This window comes from Microchirus variegatus (assembly GCF_963457635.1).
Source record: "Microchirus variegatus genome assembly, chromosome: 8".
Lineage (NCBI taxonomy): Eukaryota > Metazoa > Chordata > Actinopteri > Pleuronectiformes > Soleidae > Microchirus > Microchirus variegatus.
Window position 1 is genome coordinate 28136867 of NC_139809.1, and position 19686 is coordinate 28156552.

Consider the following 19686-nt stretch of genomic DNA (forward strand, 5'->3'; position numbering starts at 1 on the left):
GTCACTGTCAAGCTGAGGGAACGTTGCACCACAGCTTCCTGCTTGGATTTTCAAAGTAAAATTTTAAAGTAAAAAAGTTTTGCGATATAAAATACGAATGTCACTTCCAAACACAGATGCTGTAAAACACTGTAAAAGAATGTTTGTTCCTTGCAGTATTCGCCTCAAATGCTTGTACAAGCGGACCTGCTCGGTCAGTCTTCCCTCGAAGGCGTCCATGCTGAAAATGGAGAGTTGGCACGAGCCAACAAAGGTACACACATTCAGAGGTGCACGACACAGCGACAGGATATGACGTCATTTATGTCGCGCGCCCGGCACACTACGACGACTACTTGCCATGTTACCCACAGTTCAAAAGTAGACCTTTATTTTGAAAAGATAAACACTTCCCTTAATTTCCTGCTTATTAAAAGCTGTCTCTTTTCCAGAATAAAGTCTCATTTCATTGTTAAACTGGTGAATGTCATTTTTTTTCTGGCCATTTGTAAATATATGAAACTTTCCATATGAAATAATAAATATTTAAGAAAAACATTTACTTTGTCCTTGTTTTCAATTTGTTATTTTAATCTTAATTCCACATAAATCTTTTAAGCAATACTATGCATTTATATATTATATATATATATATATATATATATATACATATATATATATATATATATATACATATATATATATATATATATATGTATATATATATATATATATATATATATATATATATATATGTATATATATATACATATATATAAGAAAGTAGGCCCAGTATTTGAGTAAAATGTAACTTCATTAGCTGTATTAGTGACTAAATGTTTGCTAGAGAAAGTCCAAATAATCTCAGACAATCCAATTTTTTTTTTACCATCAGAAGTTGATTAGTTGTGCTAATTAAGTCCTATAAAATCAAAAAGTTTGTTTTTCATTGTTATGATATATGCTGTGTTTATTGGTGAGTACAACATAAGGACTTTAACTTGTGAACGAAATTATACTTTTTTTATCAATACCAAAATAAAACATTTTTTATAGTAATTGGGACAAAAGGTCAAGTGTGTACTTCAGAAATATTTTATTATTATTATGATTATTATTAATAATAATAAAATGTATATTATTATTATGATTATTATTATTAATAATCATAATAATAATATAATTTTTACATTTTAAATAATTGAACAAATTCCCTGCTAATGATGAAAGAGTATACTTCGGTCGTGTACAATAGTTGCCACTAGATGGCGAAATAGTTCTGTCTTTTATCGCGTGTCCACGAAGAAGACAACTTCCGCGTAAACTTCCGGGTTTCAAAAGCTTGGTGGCAACGAACGACACATACAAGGGCTGAGAGTTTGATGAAGTGTAACAGGTAAGTACTGTTTTTACTCATGTATCTTGTGCATTATCGCTAAAATGCTTTAAACAGACGAGCAGATAGCATTTTTTGCACTATTATGCCTTTTTTTCGGCGGTTAGGTTTCAAAACAAAGTCATTGTGAAAGATTTATCTCCATGAACGAGAACAGGAGAGATTTCTTCACCTCCTCATCCTCTTATTAGCATAAATAACTCCACGATACATGTGTTTAAAAAGTGTTGAACGTGTGTTAAAGACAGTTAAAAACATGAATGAGTTCGTGTGAACAGTTATGTGATTTTAAACGTCCCGCTCCCCCTGGCGCCTAAATCATGTCAGCAAGGGAAATGACTCCATAAACCATCTGTCATCTTAATGAGACTCTCCCTTGTGGTCATTTTATGATTCACGTACTCGATTTATTGCGTCTACAAAACAAACGGGTTGTGCAATCATTTCTGCAGCGGTGAGTTATACATCTTTATGATTTATTCCTGTTATACCCACTGGGGGATTGCTCCATGGATTATTGTAATGTATTGTATCCTTACCCTGTACAAGCCGGTGTAAATACACAACAAGTAATTCCATTTCTACAGTTCCAGGAGGGCTACAATGATTAATCGATTATGAGTCAAATGCTACATTAATCACTATTAATGTAGTTATAATACATCATTAATTAGTTGTTTGTTTGTTGTTATGAAAACATTTTCTCTGATTTTTCTGCTGCTTAAATGTGAATATACTCTGGTTTCTTTGCCCCTCGATTACAAAGACATTAGAACAACTGAACGTCTGTGGTTTGGGGGACAATATAATGGTGTTAGTGAAGGTTCTCAGTCACCATTCGGGTCACAGTCTTCAGAAGTGCTTAAAGCTAAACCCTGAATTTGAAGAAGTTGTCATTTTTAATTTGAACTAATCCAGATAATAATCGACAAATAACCATTAGTTGCTGCCCTAATTTCCAGCCCAGTATCAATATGTAAGGTCAAGTAAATCATTTTCATCATTTCCTGTTTTCAGTGTTTTGTGGTGGAATGGGATCTCCAACAAAAAATGCAACACCACACAGGTGAGATTGCTCACTCAACACACAGGACAGGGGTCTTTTTTGCAAGAGAGAAATGTTTCTGTAGATGGATGTAATGCTTTTCTTACTGTGATTTTTATTTAATTTCTACAGAACCAACGTTCTAACCCCTGGACGGGAGCCTGACTCTCCACTTCCCCCCATCCATGAGCGTCTGGCATACCTCCGACCATCCAGGGAGCTACTGGAGTTCTACAGACAGAAGATTGCCCAGTTTGACGAGGAGCATGACGAACTGCTGCAGATGCTGGAGAAGCACAGAGGCATCACGGAGGACCAGGTAAGGCACAGCAAGGGGCCACTGTCTCTGCTTTTGTGTTTCAACTTTGTCAGATTTAATTTGCCCACATTAACCGATCCCGTCTCTCTTTGATGTCGTCTTAGCATAAGCTGCAGTGGGAGATACGACAGCGTGAGGGGGAGATTGCCGAGTTGCAAAATGCACTTAGTGACATGCAGGTCTATCTTTTTCAAGAGAGGGAGCAGTCTCTCCGGCTTTATGCAGAAAATGATCGACTTAAGATCAGGTGGGTGGAAATAAATCTGACCTACAGCAGGTATTTAAATACTTTACAGTAACTGGAAAAGTACATATTATGTAACATACACATCAACGTGTTATTATGCATGTTTGATCACTCTCATGACTTACATGGACCGTTATTATTGATCCTCCTGTGCTTTCACAACAATTCCCCTTTTGTTAAAAGGCCTGTTTATAATACTTATTTTTTTCCTACAAAATCATGATAAACCGCAGAATTGTTTAAACTTGCATGACTAAACCAACGATAAATTTTGTGCATTAGTGTGGGTATTCAAAATCAGTTTTTGTTTCAGTATCATTATTCTTTCCTGACACATCTGCAGGTAAAGTTGCTTCTTATCTATTCACTTTTATACAGAGAGCTGGAGGACAGGAAGAAAATCCAACATCTTCTTGCCCTGGTGGGTCCTGATGCAGGAGATGTTACATATTTCTTCCGAGAACCTCCTCAGAAGGTAAACACTTCCTCACCAGCCTCTCTCACAGAAGAGGTTTTGATTTGTCGATGTCTAATACGTTGCCTTCATGAACAACAAATAACAAAAACTTGTCAAAAACTTTGAAGACGCATTTTATACATGTATATGTTTCAGGTTGCTATCACTCAGAAGACTATTGAGTCCAGATGTGAAGAAACTCTCAGTCTCAGGCCAGCAAAGTTAAGACCTTCTGTGAACAGCAAAGGTAATTTCAAAAATATGTGTACACATGCATGTTGTTGCCAGTTGTTGTCTTGTAAAAGTCATCGGCTATCATGCTGTGTATAGAAAGGTGTGTTGTAATGATAATAAATATGTGGTTTTATTTTTAATTTCCCTTAACTCAAGCACAGACACTAATAGATGTTGGTGAGTGGGAAATAAGAATAAAAATCCCACTGTGTCATGTAGATGTTGTTTCTGTTTATGACTGTAGAGTGTAACAGGAGAACAAAATCAGCCGATGGGGTAAATAAAGACAGTCTGGAGCAATACAAGAATGACAACCAGACTCTGTTGCTTCAGGTATAAACCCACAAACATATGTATATATCACTTGAGTTGAAAGGTGCTATAATTGCTTTTATTAACATTATAGCGTGGCTCATTTTTTCAGGTGGAGGCACTGCAGGCTCAGATGGAGGAACAGACACGTCTGGCCAAAGAACAAGTAGAATCTTTGCAGGAGGATAGACGGATTAAAACAGAGGAGGCACAGGCACAAATGCAGAGAGACCAGGAGCGAATCACAGCACTGACTAAGAAGTGGGTCTATATGATGACTGTCTTAATAACAATTGTTTAACATTCCTATATAAGAGCTAAGCTTATTTTTTAGAATTATCCATATTCCATGCGCACCAAAAATTCTTATTAAACAGGGTATCCACGGGGTCTTAAAAGGTCTTATAAAAGTCCAATAATTAGAATTTAAGGCCTTAAAATGTCTAAAATTCTCCTAAAATTTCATAAAAGGTCTTAAATACAATTTTGAAAGGTCTTAAAAATCTATTAACGTTACCTTTATTTAAAACGTGCATAAACTTCAGTCTCGCGTTGAAATGTTTCTATTTCTGAGGATTCGATAACAACAATAACTACAACACAGAACTAAAGTAGGTCACCTGTGCTGCCCGGTGACAATTTATCGAGCACCACGAGCTAGCGTGCTGTGCGCGTGCTGCGTTGTGTTACAGCTTAGCATAGCAGCGGAGAAAACTTAATGAAATCCCACAGCTTAGCGGAACGATTTATGGCTCCAATTTTCCTTCATGTCTTTTGTACTTTTTTGCCAGTATGGATTTGAAATGGGTCTTAAATTGTATTCATTATGGTCTTTAAAAAGTCTTAAATTTGACTTGTTGAAACCTGCAGAGACCCTGTTAAAGCAATACTCTCAGTAATATTAAATCTTCCAAGTGACTTTAGTAACTGACACTGTCTCTCACATTCGACACTTCAGGCTTCAGCAAACCCAGAACCTGTTGCATGAAAGCACCAGGGATTTCTTACAGCTGAAGTTTGAAACCCGGGCTCATGAGAAGAGCTGGATGGTGGAGAAGGACCGGCTGCTAAGGGAACTGGACTCTCGCCACAACCGTCAGAGGAAGTCGGGCTCTGTAGGCACTGAGCCAGGCCGAGCATGGCAGCCCAGCAGCAGCAGCAGCACGGCCCTGCTCCACCAGCGGCCTCAGCCAGAGACACAGCAGATGCACAAAGAGGAGCTAAAGGTAATACAGACCCCTGCTATCTACTTTATACTGATACAAATATTGATAATTTTAGTCCTTGATAAAGAATATAAGTAACTTGCTTTTTGGGTTTTGATAGTCCTTTTTCTTTAACTTGTGCTATAAAATCAGGCACTGCAGGAAGATCTGAAGCAAGCCCACCGTCTGGCTGAGATGTTCAGGGAGCAGTGTATCACTCTAGAGACAGAACTCGCACAAATCAGAGAGGAGGGAGATGTTGGCAGGGAAATATTCAAGGTATTCTTGTTGGGCTGATTCTGGCATCACAACAATATCATGCATGTCTTTGATTAATCTCAAGTCTTTTCTGTTATTTTCCACTTATATTTATCTGTGCAGGGGCGTTCAGACAAAATGGCCAAACGTCTTCAGCTAATGACTCAGCGTTACGAGGCTCTGGAGAAGAGGAGGGTCATGGAGGCAGAGGGCTTCAAGACTGACCTGAAGCACCTTAGACAGAAATTGAAAGACGTTGAAAAGCAGCTCCTCAAGGTGAACAAAGCAGTTTATCTCATTCCCCTGGAGTTTAACAGTGTTGCATTTCTTTCTCATTTTATTTATTGATTGAATGAATAATAAAACTTAAACGTGCCTCTCCTCTACCCTATAAACTGCTGAGATCAAAAAGTTAACATTTAACTGCTAAATTAGTGCTCACTACATTATTATTATTATTATTATTATTATTATTATTATATCATAATATAATTGTTATTCTTTTGTGCTTCAGGTTACTCTGAATGTTGGGCCCAACCAAGATTTAGCTATTCTGCATGAAGTACGACAGACGAACCACAGGACAAAAAAGGTTCAGGATGAGCTGATGACACTGAAGGCAAAAATCTATGGGCTGGAAAATGAGCTGAGATATGCTTGAAGAATGGACAATTTGACGAATGGTCTTGTGTTTGCTTGTAGATGAGAATTTCTATGACGTTTTAATGTTTGTCTTTATTACTGAGACTAGGGCTGGTTTTTTTTCTACATTGTATCGTGGACCAATAAAGATATTTAATTTTAATGACAAAAAAAAATCTGTTTTGATGTGCAGCTATGTTGCAGAGGCGAGTTTTACTGATAAAAAGGAAACGATAAATCATCTTAGGATTCATTAGCTGAGTCAATGTATCATATAATTCATGTCCTAGACCAGGGTATACAATGAACATTATTCAAAAAATGCTAATGTACAAACATGTATCTTGTGAAACAGGTAAGAAATTGGTATTAATGGGGACAATGGGAATTATTAGTTGTGGATTATGCAGGCAAATTAACAAAAACTAATGTATAAAAATGAATTAGGAATATAACTTGCTGTATTTGTGCAACTTACCACAGTGTATTGCTACACAAAACCAACATTGTGACCTCAAAGTAGAGAACATTCTAACATATCTTTTCTATATTAACATGAATTTGACACAAAATATAATTTTCCAATCAAGCCTACAAATTCATTGAAAATATACAATGGTAAAAAGATGTGTAGTGTTTTCAATACTAAAATTCATTGACATGTACAATGCTAAATAAAGAAACTATTCCTACAATAGAAAGATGTAATGAATATTGACTAAAAAATAGCAGTGGTAATAATAACAAAATATAAAAGTGAATAATATAAAAAAAATATAAAAATAGACAACTGGACTATTTCTCTTTGAAGAGGTCCATGGAAAAGTTCGCAGTTTTTTATCGTTTTTTCTTTGACTTCCGTCAAATAACAATGAAGTTAGGGGACATTACTAAAAATGTACATTTGTGTATGTGGTATTTGCCACGTAGAACACAAATATTAACAACGAAGTTGATTTCGTTCATGCTCCAAGTATAAAACATGTAGGTTGTTTTGCTTTGGGATGTTTATGTTTCTAACGTGACGTCACGTCCTGCCAGGGAGTTTCTATTTCCCGGCTGCTCTGCGCATGCGCGGTCATGGTTCGTTGAGGCTTCGAATGGTTGTAACCAAACAAACACCATAAAGGGGGAGCAAAATGAGGGACTGACCCTCACCCTGTGAGATATTATGAGCTCTTTATGCTGCCGTCGCTTCCGCTGAGTGAACACACAGTCACTAACACGCCGTGGGCTCAGCTCAGCCGTGACTCTGTGTCTTTTTACTCACCGGTTCCTGGAGAAATGCAGAGACTCTGTTGTCTGAGAAGCGGCTTGCAGCTGCTGAAGTCCAGCTGTGAGGGAACATCAAAACAAACCAACCAATGGCTTTTTTCGACCTCTAGATGTCACAGCCATGTGAGTGAATGATGCAATCACGTTATTGACATTGTCATTTTGGTACATTTTGAGACATTTTCGAAGTAAGTTTACCCCAACAACAACAACAACAACACAATATTGATTAGCTATAAAAGTGTCACCTTGGTTTGCAACGTTACTATAGAAGTGCTGGCTGAGATTTTAATAACTATTAATTTATGCACAAAGTTGCACTTTTTATCATACAGTCTGTCATATGACATGATTATATTGACTTTTTATAAATAAACAAACAAACAACAAACAAACTATAATTACCCATTCTCATCTAACTTCTTTCATTTGTTTATACTTACATTCACTGTATATTGTATATGTTTCCAGATTGTCTACTTTATTATTGTATTTAATTTTTTTATTGTTTATTGTACTGTTTATTTTATTTCATTTAGCTTATTGCCTATTTACTGTTTCATTTTATTTATATCTGTATATCTAGCTCTTGTTTCCTCATGCTGTATTTTCTTCTTACTTTGTACGGAGCATGTGGAACAAAAACAATTTCCCCCCGGGGATTAATAAAGTATTCTGATTTGTTTGGGCTTGTGGCGCCACCTACCGCCGTCTACCTATCATTGCAGTCAGTAGAGTCTCAGCTGCCGAGCAACCACGGGGTTTGCCAGTTACGTCAGAAAACGAAACCTAAAAGACCTCGGTATTTTGAATTTGAATGTAGTAACCGTTTTTTGGCCACATTCTTACATATGGCACCTTTAATGAATAATGGGTAATTTGTACGTGCTTTGAGTGTATAGAAATGTAACGAATAATAATAATTTGTTGGTGATGCATCCAGAAAATTCAGTTGGAGCTGTGTGGTGAAGGGAACAGCAGCAGCTGTTATTGGCACAGGCAGCTCTTCAGGCAGTGCTTGATTGTTGTTGGCTCAGCACACATTTTTCTAAACCACACTATCATGTTAGTGGGAAGCTAAAATCACGATTGTGAGTAAAAAAAAATTATTATTGTCCTGTACTCTTAAACTTCTTCCACCCTACTACTTATCAGTATAACTTTATAGACCCATGGAACAATCTACTAGGTCCCTGTGTCTGAGGTGATGAGATCACAAAAGCAAATGCTCAGTCTGTATTATCACAACAAGTTGATACTCACATACTTCCCTGCTCTTTGGTCCCACCTCTATCCTCAGGCCTCCAGCTCCTTCGGGCTCCTCTTTGACATCGACGGGGTGCTGGTGCGAGGAAGGACGCCGATCCCTGCTGCCAAAGAGTGCTTCAAGAATCTGGTGGACCACAACGGGCAGTACAAGGTGCCCGTGGTGTTTGTCACTAATGCTGGGAACTGCATGAGGCAGACGAAAGCTGAACACCTGTCACAGCTCCTTGAGGTGGAGGTAATCTGAACACCTTTTTGTTCGTTTTAAGTGTCCTCAGCTTGCTTTGTTTTATTGTTTTTTATAAATTGCCTAAGAACATTACTGTTCTTATCTCTCTTCCCTTTATCTCAGGTGTCTCCAGACCAGGTGATGCTTTCCCATAGTCCTTTGCGAATGTTCACCCAGTTCCACAAAATGTGTGTGCTGGTGTCGGGCCAGGGTCCCGTGGAGGAGGTTGCTCACAAGTATCCTGTTTTCTAAATCAAGGACTCCTGACTCCTGCAATCTTATCTGCTTGTTGACCCTAACAAGAGTTCTGTTTACTCAGTGCAGTTGTGTTCATGTTCAGTATTGTGTTATCAGTATTTATTCTTTGGTGCCCTTTGTTCCCTTTGACTGACACAGTTGAGGTTTTCCACTTTTTTTTTTTTTTTTTTTTTTTCTAAAATTAAGATTGTGTTTTGTCCATTTGAGATTACTTTTTTACATTTGAGACTGTAAACTGTATACAAAATGAACACAATATTCCAGTTGCCTGGGATGATTTATCATTTGCGATTTGACTGGAGATACTAGGTCAGGGGTGTCTCATCAGCATAATGGTTACCCTCAAAGGGCCAGATGTAACTGTCATACAGAATAAATGTAACTAAATGTAACCAAATATAATGTAAAATAAAGGTAACTACTCCGTAACATATTGCTAAATAACGTTCTGTATATATTACTTATTCAAGTTACAAATATGATGCAATATAGATGTAACCTGGTCCACGATGGTGATGCCGTCACTTTGCGGGTAACGCAATCGCCATGCATTGTGGGAAATGTAGTTTATGGTCAACGCACGCCTTAAAGCAGCGTAGACCTATTTTAACACCGATTTTTAAGACCAATTAACCACTCGCGGGCCACATAAAATGAAATGGCGGGCCACATCTGGCCCCCGAGCCTTGAGTTTGACACGTGTAATAGATGATACCAGCCGATCACACTGGTTTCTACTCGCGTACAGTGCTTTATTCTCTATATTCCTCGAAATGGGCTTTGAGGGAATTGACATCATCTTCTGTGAAAGGAGACCTGAAACTAGTCATTTAGACCATTTAATCCTCTGTAAAGTAAGTAGCTAATTTTCCTGAATTATTCGTGTCACCACTTTTTGTTTAGACTATAGCTGTAGCTTGTAAACTCCTCCACATTGTTTGTACGTTTGACTTTAACCCACCAACATTCAGCCTGGGCTTTCAGGACATTGTGACTATGGAAATGCTCAGGGATGCATATCCTCTTCTAGATGTCGTGGATCACAACAGAAGGCCAAGAGGCAATGTAAGCATTACCAGTGAAGACAACTCATTTTAGTTTAGTCACAGATGAGTATCTCACCAACTGCTTATTCTGTCTTATAGACTCCACCCACAAAAGGCTTACGGCCAATCGACGGTATGTTTCCACAGACGGGCAACACCGTAGCTACAAGTAGCAAGCGATTTCAAATGATAACATTTATGCATGGATGTATTTTATGAACTGGATAGAGCGCCGCCCCCTCTGCCTTGAAGACAATTTTTACATGGTGGCCACTGTGGGTACTGCAACAGAAAACCCCATAAAAGCCCAAAAAGCAATTTTCCCATTGACCGCAATAGTAAAAGAGACGCCTGTAAAAGTGTCCACAGGACACCTCGAGACATGGACACGGGCTTTTATAGATCTTTATATGGTAGTGACACTACTGTGCATGCTCTATGGGCCCCATAACCCGGAAATAAGCGCAAAAACTTTTTTGGCATATGTGCTGGGTGAGCAGCTTCAAAGGAATGAACGGAAGCGAAAGGGGCGGAGCTCTATCCAGTTCATATAATACATCCATGCATTCATGACTGTATGTTGGTTGCTTTTTACAGCCGTCATCTTATTTGGTGAGCCAATCAGATGGGAGACCAACCTCCAGCTTCTTACCGACGTGCTCCTGACGAATGGGAAACCTGGCAGTGACTGGAGTTCGGCACAGTACCCTCACATCCCGGTCCTGGCCTGTAACATGGACCTGCTGTGGATGGCAGAGGCAAAGAATCCGAGGTACAGCAGATGAAACCCTGAAACATGATAAGAATAGAATAGCCTGCTATTAGAGTTAAAGGGACACTGTGTAGTATTTATGGGTTTATATAACCCAAAATCCACTTTTTTATACATATTATGTGCTCCTGCATTGTCGAGTCGCTGTATAACATTATTTGTTTCATTTTCGTAGTGTTTCAAAAAGTCATGTAAAATAACATGGTCGCGGGCCGCTACTGCATTGCCACGACGCCATGTTTCTACGGGAGCCTGTATAGACAAACGCGAGAGAACAAATCAAGCGTCGCTTTACTTGTAGCGGAAGTCCCGCCTCCACTCTCTCCGCTTCGTCTGCTACGGCCGCGGTAGCTCGCCCTCTCCTCACGAACCTCATCTGCTGACACGGAGAAAGACGACGAGGACGACATTTGACCGGCTGCGGATACCGTAGCGCTCAGGGAAGGGAGGGGGTGAGCAGAAGAGCAGTTCTTTGTTGTAAATTTCAGCCTCTCCTCTAGATGGCACAAAGGAAAGTGGAGAAAAAAAGCGTTTTCCTGTCAAACTGGTTAACGACTAGCTTTTTTGCGCAGTGGAAAATTGCTGGTCTATACAGCTCTATATAGCTCTACAAAGCCCATTTTCAGATTTAAACATTTTCAGAAAATTCTAATCTTCAGACAACTTTAAGTTCCCTCACTAGATGGACCGCATACACTATCTCAAGTCTAACTAAATATACGTATCAGACCTGGCACACTGCGATGATGCCTTACTGTTCAGATGTATTGTCTCGGTTCTCCTCTGATCTGAGCCGTCTTCAGCAAAATCTTCCATCGTTGGTCATCTCATCCTGATAGTCAACACAGATGAAGCAGCATACTATACATGTTACATTGCTTCTGTTCATGAAGAAGAAGGTGATGTACCTATCTCAGCTGACATTGAGCGATAGGCGGGGTTCACCCTGGACAGTTCGCCAGTCCATCGCAGGGCCACATATAGAGACAAACAACCGTTCACTCACACTCTCACACCTACGGTCAATTTAGAGTGACCAATTCACCTAATCCCCATATCGCATGTGTTTGGACTGTGGGAGGAAGCCGGAGAACTCGGAGAAAACCCACGCACACACGGGGAGAACATGCAAACCTCTTGCAGAAAGGCCCTTGTTCCGAAGTTGTTCCAAACGGGGTATTTTTAATTTTTTTTAGGAAAAAGGAATTTAGGAATTTTTTAAAGGAATGCTTCTTACCACATGATATACCATCAAAAACAGTAACTACTAAACTATTAAAGCAAGGACCAGAAAACAACGTAATGAATTGTTTCTAATATTTATGTATTTCATTTTTAAATTGGCATTGAACACAAGAAAAAAAAATCTAATCATAAATTGCAGCCTTTGCGATTTGCGTTTTAAATTGTTGTTTTGTTTTGTAAACAATGAATTCTTCAGTCTGTCTGCAATGCTATTATCCCGAATTTGTTATTATCACTGTATCACAGGTTCGGCCACGGTATGTTCCTCGTCTGCTTGGAAAGCCTGTACAAGAAGATCACGGGGTACGAGCTCAAGTACGAGGCTCTGATCGGTAAACCCAGTGTGGTGACGTACAATTATGCGGAGCTGCTGATCAGACAGCAGGCTGAGAAACTTGGCTGGACCACACCTGTGAAGAGGCTGTATGCTATAGGGTGAGACACACTTCATCTTTTTCTAACATAAACATAAAAGCTTTGAATTAAAGATGTTGCTCACTTGTCTCCATTTGCAGTGATAATCCCATGGCTGACATATACGGTGCCAACCTCTACAACCACTACCTCCAAGCTTCTCGATCTACCAAGGCCCAGAAACAGGCCCAGAGTGGTGGAGGAAGAGTTGATCCCCTCACCGAAGCTAATGCCCCTAAAATGCCATCAGCAGAGCAAAGAGAGATTGGAGTTAACCCAGAAGAGGGAGAACTGCCAGACAGCTGCAGCTCCATCCTGGTGTGCACAGGAGTGTACAGCAGAGATCAGCAGGAGCTGCCCTTAGACACGACCCGGACCGTCACCAAGCAGCACATCTTCCATGGTCACCGGGACTTCGGCTTTGAGCCCAGCCTCACGCGACCGTCCTTCACGGTGCAGGATGTAAAGGAGGCGGTGGAGTTGGTGTTCCAGCAGGAGGGTTGGCCCCTGGAATAACACACACACACTCCAGCTTCATCTCACAAGCGCTAATGCCACATAGAAGCACAGTGTGTCTCAGGGAAGATGTAGCTGTTACTGTGGCTAGTTCTTAAAGATTGTTTTTAAATTAGTGCCATAGAATCAGATTTAAAAAGTAACAAATGCAGTTTTAACACCAGCTACTGGAACGTTTTGCAGGGTAGTGTGTCACAAACTGTTTCTTCTTGTTGACTGAGAGTCTGTGAGTTCTTGGCTTTATCAGCTGTGTTTGTTTTGTGTTTGTTTTTAAGTTTACAGATTTTCTAGGTATTGAGTAACATTTATTTTAACTGAACTCTGTAAGTTGACTTTAATGCAATGTTAAGATTGATAGAGAAAAGACCCTTCATACATCCAGAAAAAGATGGATTTTATTCTTTCCACAATAGTCTTTCTAACTAGACCATCTTCCATCCAGCCATCCATTTTCAACTGATTTATCCTCCACCGGAGGGTCGCGGGGGGGTGCTGTGTCTATCTCAGCTGACATAGGGCGATAGGCGGGGTCACACCCTGGACAGTTCACCAGTCCATCACACCTATGGTCAATTTAGAGTGACCAATTTACCTAATCCCCATATTGCATGTTTTTGGACTGTGGGACACAGGGAGGAACATGCAGACTCCATATGAAATGTTCCAGCAGGCCTTGTACAAACCAGTTCTGCTTACTGTCATGTGTTTTAGCTTGATTTGTTTCATAAGCTATGAAAACCACTAATGCTGATGAGATTAAGTAGCCCGGTCTCAGTTTAGTACCTCATTAGATTTAGTTTAATCCATTTTCTGTAGGTCGGTAGATTTAATTTGACTTCTTTAAAGTTGCTACGGTTGTGAACATCCTATGAATGGATCGTGTGAATGTGTCTAATTGTCTAATGTAAGACTTTTTGAGAGAGAATATTTAATTGCAGCACTAATGGTTCTAAAAAATAAAGCCGCAGTACTCTTTATTTGTAAAGGACGACTATAATAACGTACAGTTTGAACTGGTGGACAAGAAGAAGCCGTAATTTATGACCGAGCAATTCAAAATGCACAAGTTGCACGTCAACCGTCTGCTCGTGTGTACTCTGTCTGGCTGAGGCGTGGTTCTTCATGCCGGAGTCGTCCTCACATTCAGCAGCAGATATCCCTCAGGTGAATATTGCAAATAAAACACATGTAAAAAGCAGTTGGCATTAAAAATCTACTGAATCCTTGAAGTGTATAAATATTAAAATCCAAAACAAAAAAATATCTTCACACACGTAAATGCAACTCATTAAGTTTCTCCGATGTAAGTAACGCATGTCTCTGTTTTTCGAGAAACTTAATGCATCTTCATGGACACATCTGGCGTTGGAGTCTGCTCAGCACCCGCACTTCTTATCTGAAGACATAATGCCATGGACCGGGTGAGAGCTGTTACGTAGCATGAATTGAGATGCTTCTTGAGATGACTCGTCCGTGATGGTCATGCCGTTGCGTGCCAGCAGCTCCCGGGCCATGAGGTTAAAGGCCGTCTCCACGTTCTGGGCCTCCTTAGCTGAGGTTTCCAGAGCAGCAAGGACACTGTTGTTTTCTGCCAGAGTGCACGCGTCCTCAAACAACACCTGTCTCTGATCATGGAGGTCTGACTTGTTACCTGCAGCAAAAGGGACAAGAACAGAAAAGTTGAAAAGAATAAATGCTTTTAGTGTTGAAGCGTTAAAAAAAACAACATTAATAATAAAAGAAACATTAACAACTAGAGGGGTGATAGTCGACGACTACTAATGCTCCGTGCGGAGTCCATGCGCCCGTCCAAGTGCAGCTGTGAGCTTGAAAAGTAGGTCAAGGTCACCCATCTTCGATCTTGTCCAAGATACTTGTAAGAGGCATCCACAGTGACAGTTTGGCATCAATATGTCGAATATGTGTCAAGTTATCGTGTTGACAAGGTTGAAAAGTGCCGGTTTTTGGCTATTTTCCAAGTTTCAAGTGCAGCTGTGACCTTGGCAAGTAGGTCAAGGTCACCGATCTTCGAACTTGTTCAAGATACTTGTAAGAGGCATCCACAGTGCCAGTTTGGCAGCAATACAATAAATATTGTCAAGTTATCACGTTGACAAGGTTGAAAAGTGCCGGTTTTTGGCTATTTTTCAAGTTTCAAGTGCAGCTGTGACCTTGAAAAGTAGGTCAAGGTCACCCATCTTCGAACTTGTCCAAGATACTTGTAAGAGGCATGGACAGTGCCAGTTTGACATCAATATGTCGAATATTTGTCAAGTTATCGTGTTGACAAGCTCGTAAAGTGCCGTTTACACATTTCTCAGATTTTCAAAAAAAGGCTTTTGGACAAAACGAAAAAAAAACCTGGAGATATTCACCCACTAAACAATCCTGGAAAATGTGAAGGACGTACGCGCACAGGAAGGTATTCATTTTAGTCCGGACGGACGGAATGACGGACGGACGGAACGGTGTGAACGCTATATGCTCCGTGTCGCTCGTCGAGCGCGGAGCATAAAAAGCATAAGTTTGAATGTAATGGTGAGTAATATTACATATATAATCAAATAAATTCCTCACATATGAGAGGTGGAACCAGATTATGTTACTCTCCAAAATAAGTCAACTGAAATTAAAACAAATGTTATTGATATTACTGTGTTTTTGAGTTAATTTCAACCACAGCTCAACATTAATTAATTCTCTCTTGATTATTTGGTCTATTAACACAGAAAAACTTGGAAAACAGCTAGATTTCATACCATAAATAATGATGTGGCAATAAATTGTGGACATAGAGCAGGTTATGTCCAAAGGCTGCAGCTTCGGTTTTATAATGAATTATTCATGACGGCCCGTGTTGGAGTGGGACAGAAAATCAGTTGTGATCGCATTAGCTCATTAGCTCAGTTGGTAAGAAGTTGTGCTTTGAAACCGAGCAACTTCACCTCATATTATGTTATCTGACTCCCGATGTGAAATAAAGGCAGAATGTATTATTTTGCGTGGCTTAGATTTGGTTATATTGCCATTTAAAAATTATAATTATGACAATGAAAGTAAAATTATTATAAAACAGTGCATTTGTATGTTATTTTAAAAAGTAAAAAGTAAAAAAAAAAAAGTTAAAAGTTTACTAACAGGACCATTGGCCCCCAGAAATAGAGCATAATATGCTGAAGAAAGATACTCCAGCTATCTTTTGTCAGTGAGCTGTATTACTGAAACAGCACCACCTGCTGGTGCTAGGAGTACATTTGTGAGCCCTCATAAGTGACAGAGCAGCAGAGCTGGAATATGAAGTAAAGTGAGGGTTGGATGAGACTCCCAGCTTCAAATGTGTATCAATAGTACAAATTAAAACTATAAAAAGAGAAACTGCCTGAGTGTTGTCAATATCAATTGTGTGCGTTGTAGTAGCATTCTGCATTTAATGTATTTATTATTATTTATGTCCATGTGTCTTCAGTCTATTGGCCATTTGATTGTTACTGTTCATCTGTCATCAATACATTTTTAAAATGGCATCTATTGTTGGGGCTTTTATGACACACAATACTTATTATGACCTTTTTGCATCTTGCACCTGGCAAATACTCATATTACAAAAAAAATAAATAAAACTAACACTAAAACTAATAAAAATTAATTATGGACAATATAGTTTAACCTAATCTGACCTAACCCTCACCTTGTAAATGTGTTCCAACTTCATTTCTTCTTACCTATGAGTATCACGACAACACTGGCAGCTCCATACTGCTCCACCTCCCGCATCCAGTGGGGAACGGATTCAAACGTGGGGCGGCGTGTGATGTCATAGGTGACCATCGCCCCATGAGCACTGCGGTAGTAGCTCTGAGTTATGGTGCGGAAACGCTCCTGTCCTGCTGTGTCCCACACCTGCATCTGGAATATCACATGAAATAATATAATATATATATATATATATATATATATATATATATATATATATATATATATATATATATAAAAAAGACTCAAATATAACAAAGGAATCACAACATACTTCAACATGGATTCTGTTCTTTTTGAAAAAAGCTTATGTCCACAGGGCCCTGAATTACTTAGCATAACAAGACATTTCGACACACCCAGAAAGCTAACACACACACACACACACACGTTATCATTTCAAAGTAGCAGTCAGCCACTCCTATTTCCTGTGACAGAAAAAAATACTGATTAACTGAGGCGTTATTTACCCAAACACATGTTGTTGTAAATATATACTGTATATATACAGTGAGCGGTTTCTTTTTAAGATATTATCAACTCAAACATGCATGTACACTTTAGAACAGGGCAATGGGTCTTGGGTGAGTTCAGTTAATATGATTTTAAATGTGCACGCAAAACTATGTGATCATAGAAGTCTTCATCTCAACATTACACCTCAAAAAAATTGAGTTTTCTGCATGACTTTTTCAAACAATTGACAGCAACGTTTTACTAATTCTGCCGAACTACAAATGAGTATGTAAATGTATGAACACGGTTAGAATTACCTTCACTTTCTTGCCATCAATATCCAGGGTACGAACAGTAAAGTCGACCCCGATGGTGTTTTGCTGCTTTTCGATGAAAATGCCAGATTTGAATCTCTGGACCACACACGTCTTCCCCACGTCAGAGTCTCCAATCAGGATTATTTTAAAAAGAAAGTCAAAAGAGTCCTCAATCTCTGGTCCTGCAGACTGCATGGTGAAGGGGGGAACACACACACACACACACAAACACATACACATACACACACACACGGAGGATGAAACACTAGATCCAAGACCTGTAAGCCTGCACGCAAAGAACCGGTTTCTTCCAAGTTGTGTCAATATGAACTGGGAGTATTTACAGTCCCAGAGTCACATTCTTATTAGTAACTCCTACCAGCTGTCGCATAAGATTCACTGTGGTTTTAAGTGAATATGCTATCCTTAGGTGAAAACTGTGACAACTTAGTTATTCCATGCAAGAGTACTTCAAGGACAACAAGTCCACACGAGCATCCAAAAGCTGTGTCTTCCGTCTGTTCTTGTCCATATTTACACTGCTAGCCACATTTTAGCCACAAGTGTAGTCTGTGCTGCCCTTTAGACTGTCACTTGGTCTGCCCTCACACATTCACTCTGGGAATATGCAAGTCACACCTCCTACCTGTCTCGGTAGGTGTGATCTCCAACCGCCGGCCCACCTGCACCACTGCATCTTGGGATATGTATTTTTCTACGAAGGCACTGTAATGGTTCAAAATACCTGGATGAGGCAGAAATAGGAAAACAGTGACTTAAAAAGTTATCTCGACCGTACAGTTGCAGACCGCAGACGGACGGTTACAATTAACTGGTTATTCTTGCAAATGATTGCACACAGGAGGCCAAAGTGCTGGAGGGCTTACTTGGAAAAAGAGCCTCGACTCTTTATGCCCAGTTTTGCTTACAAAGGCTCAATGTGCAAACACCCCAAAGCAAACAGCCTAAAACCACACCTGTGATTCAAGTACTGCAGATAGATAGAATGTAAACACCTTTGTCTTTAACAGCTGTCCTTTCGACCCCAGGACGATTCTACGCGTTTAAAAAGCAACCGACTTAATCAGTCCGCTCATCGTGACCCCACTCACAGAGTACTGTCAACACACATTCCACAGCTGTCAACAGAACATTACAACACACATACAATACAGTGACATAAAGGCCATTCACAAATACATTGAGATAGGATCCACTTTACCTCAGGCTTCATTTATCGACATCAGAGATGCTAAAACACGGAGTGAGCGAGCTGCTCTCAATCTGATTCTCTCTCTCCTTCTCCTTCTCTCTCTCCACCCCCCTCACTCGTTTCTGTCGTCATGTCAGCCCACAAAAGAACAAGGCACAGCTGGATGCAGAACAATGTGTGAGTGTGAGAAGCCAACTTGAACGAGCCGGGTCCATCTTATCTTAGGCTCTGACCACAAGCAGCCTGCTTTGTGCTGTGTGGTTTGTGCCTTCTTGAATACGGTGAAATGTGGTGCTGCTGACCACTTTGTGATGGAACAAATAAAGACAAGAGGAAGCATTTGATAAATATTATGTTTTTTGTTTTTTTTTAAATTCTATTCAATTTACATAATACAAAACATATCTGTGCTTTTAAAGGGACACCGTGTAGTATTTATGGGTTTACATGACCCAAAATCCACTTTTTTATACATATTATGTGCTCCTGCATTGTCTAGTCGCTGTATAATAGTTTTGTTTCATTTTCGTAGTGTTTCAAAAAGTCATGTAAAATAAACATGATCGCGGGCCGCGGTTGCATTGCCACTGTTAGCAGCGAGACGCCATGTTTCTACCGGAGCCTGTAAGGACAAACGCGAGAGAACAAATCAAGCGTCGCTTTACTTGTAGCGGAAGTCCTGCCTCCTCTCTCTCCGCTTCGTCTGCTACGGCCGCGGTAGCTCGCCCTCTCCCTCGCCTCACGAACCTCATCTGCTGACACGGAGAAAGACGACGAGGACGACATTTGACCGGCTGAGGATACCGTAGCGCTCAGGGAAGGGAGGGAGTGA

At 39.8% G+C, this 19686-nt stretch overlaps 3 protein-coding genes across 3 annotated transcripts; 2 read left to right on the forward strand and 1 right to left on the reverse strand.

Annotated features, from left to right (window-relative positions):
* Nucleotides 1-2406: 2406 nt before the first annotated feature.
* ccdc77 (coiled-coil domain containing 77) lies at nucleotides 2407-6113 on the forward strand (the record flags this gene model as incomplete). Its single annotated transcript, XM_083894307.1, has 11 exons — nucleotides 2407-2441; nucleotides 2553-2739; nucleotides 2844-2986; nucleotides 3365-3461; nucleotides 3600-3690; nucleotides 3922-4010; nucleotides 4102-4250; nucleotides 4948-5215; nucleotides 5348-5473; nucleotides 5576-5728; nucleotides 5967-6113. The coding sequence occupies 11 exons, from the start codon at nucleotides 2407-2409 to the stop codon at nucleotides 6111-6113; spliced, it is 1485 nt and encodes a 494-aa protein (XP_083750433.1).
* Nucleotides 6114-7213: 1100 nt separating this feature from the next.
* On the forward strand, nucleotides 7214-14186 carry hdhd5 (haloacid dehalogenase like hydrolase domain containing 5). The gene is made up of 8 exons (XM_083893165.1): nucleotides 7214-7492; nucleotides 8670-8873; nucleotides 8988-9100; nucleotides 10094-10187; nucleotides 10268-10301; nucleotides 10766-10940; nucleotides 12432-12620; nucleotides 12701-14186. The coding sequence occupies exons 1-8, from the start codon at nucleotides 7277-7279 to the stop codon at nucleotides 13113-13115; spliced, it is 1440 nt and encodes a 479-aa protein (XP_083749291.1). The 5' UTR covers nucleotides 7214-7276; the 3' UTR covers nucleotides 13116-14186.
* A 305-nt stretch (nucleotides 14187-14491) lies between these two features.
* On the reverse strand, nucleotides 14492-18338 carry rab19 (RAB19, member RAS oncogene family; the record flags this gene model as incomplete). The annotated part of the gene is made up of 4 exons (XM_083894019.1): nucleotides 14492-14766; nucleotides 16838-17021; nucleotides 17642-17830; nucleotides 18288-18338. The coding sequence occupies 4 exons, from the start codon at nucleotides 18336-18338 to the stop codon at nucleotides 14492-14494; spliced, it is 699 nt and encodes a 232-aa protein (XP_083750145.1).
* Nucleotides 18339-19686: the final 1348 nt, after the last annotated feature.

Bases quoted from the DNA above. Each gene is read 5' to 3' on its own strand.
- hdhd5 (XM_083893165.1), top strand. From the start codon at position 7,277: ATGCTGCCGTCGCTTCCGCTGAGTGAACACACAGTCACTAACACGCCG. The intron at 8,874-8,987 runs GTAATCTGAACA...CCTTTATCTCAG, and splicing joins CACAGCTCCTTGAGGTGGAG to GTGTCTCCAGACCAGGTGAT. The intron at 9,101-10,093 runs GTATCCTGTTTT...ACCAACATTCAG, and splicing joins GTGGAGGAGGTTGCTCACAA to CCTGGGCTTTCAGGACATTG.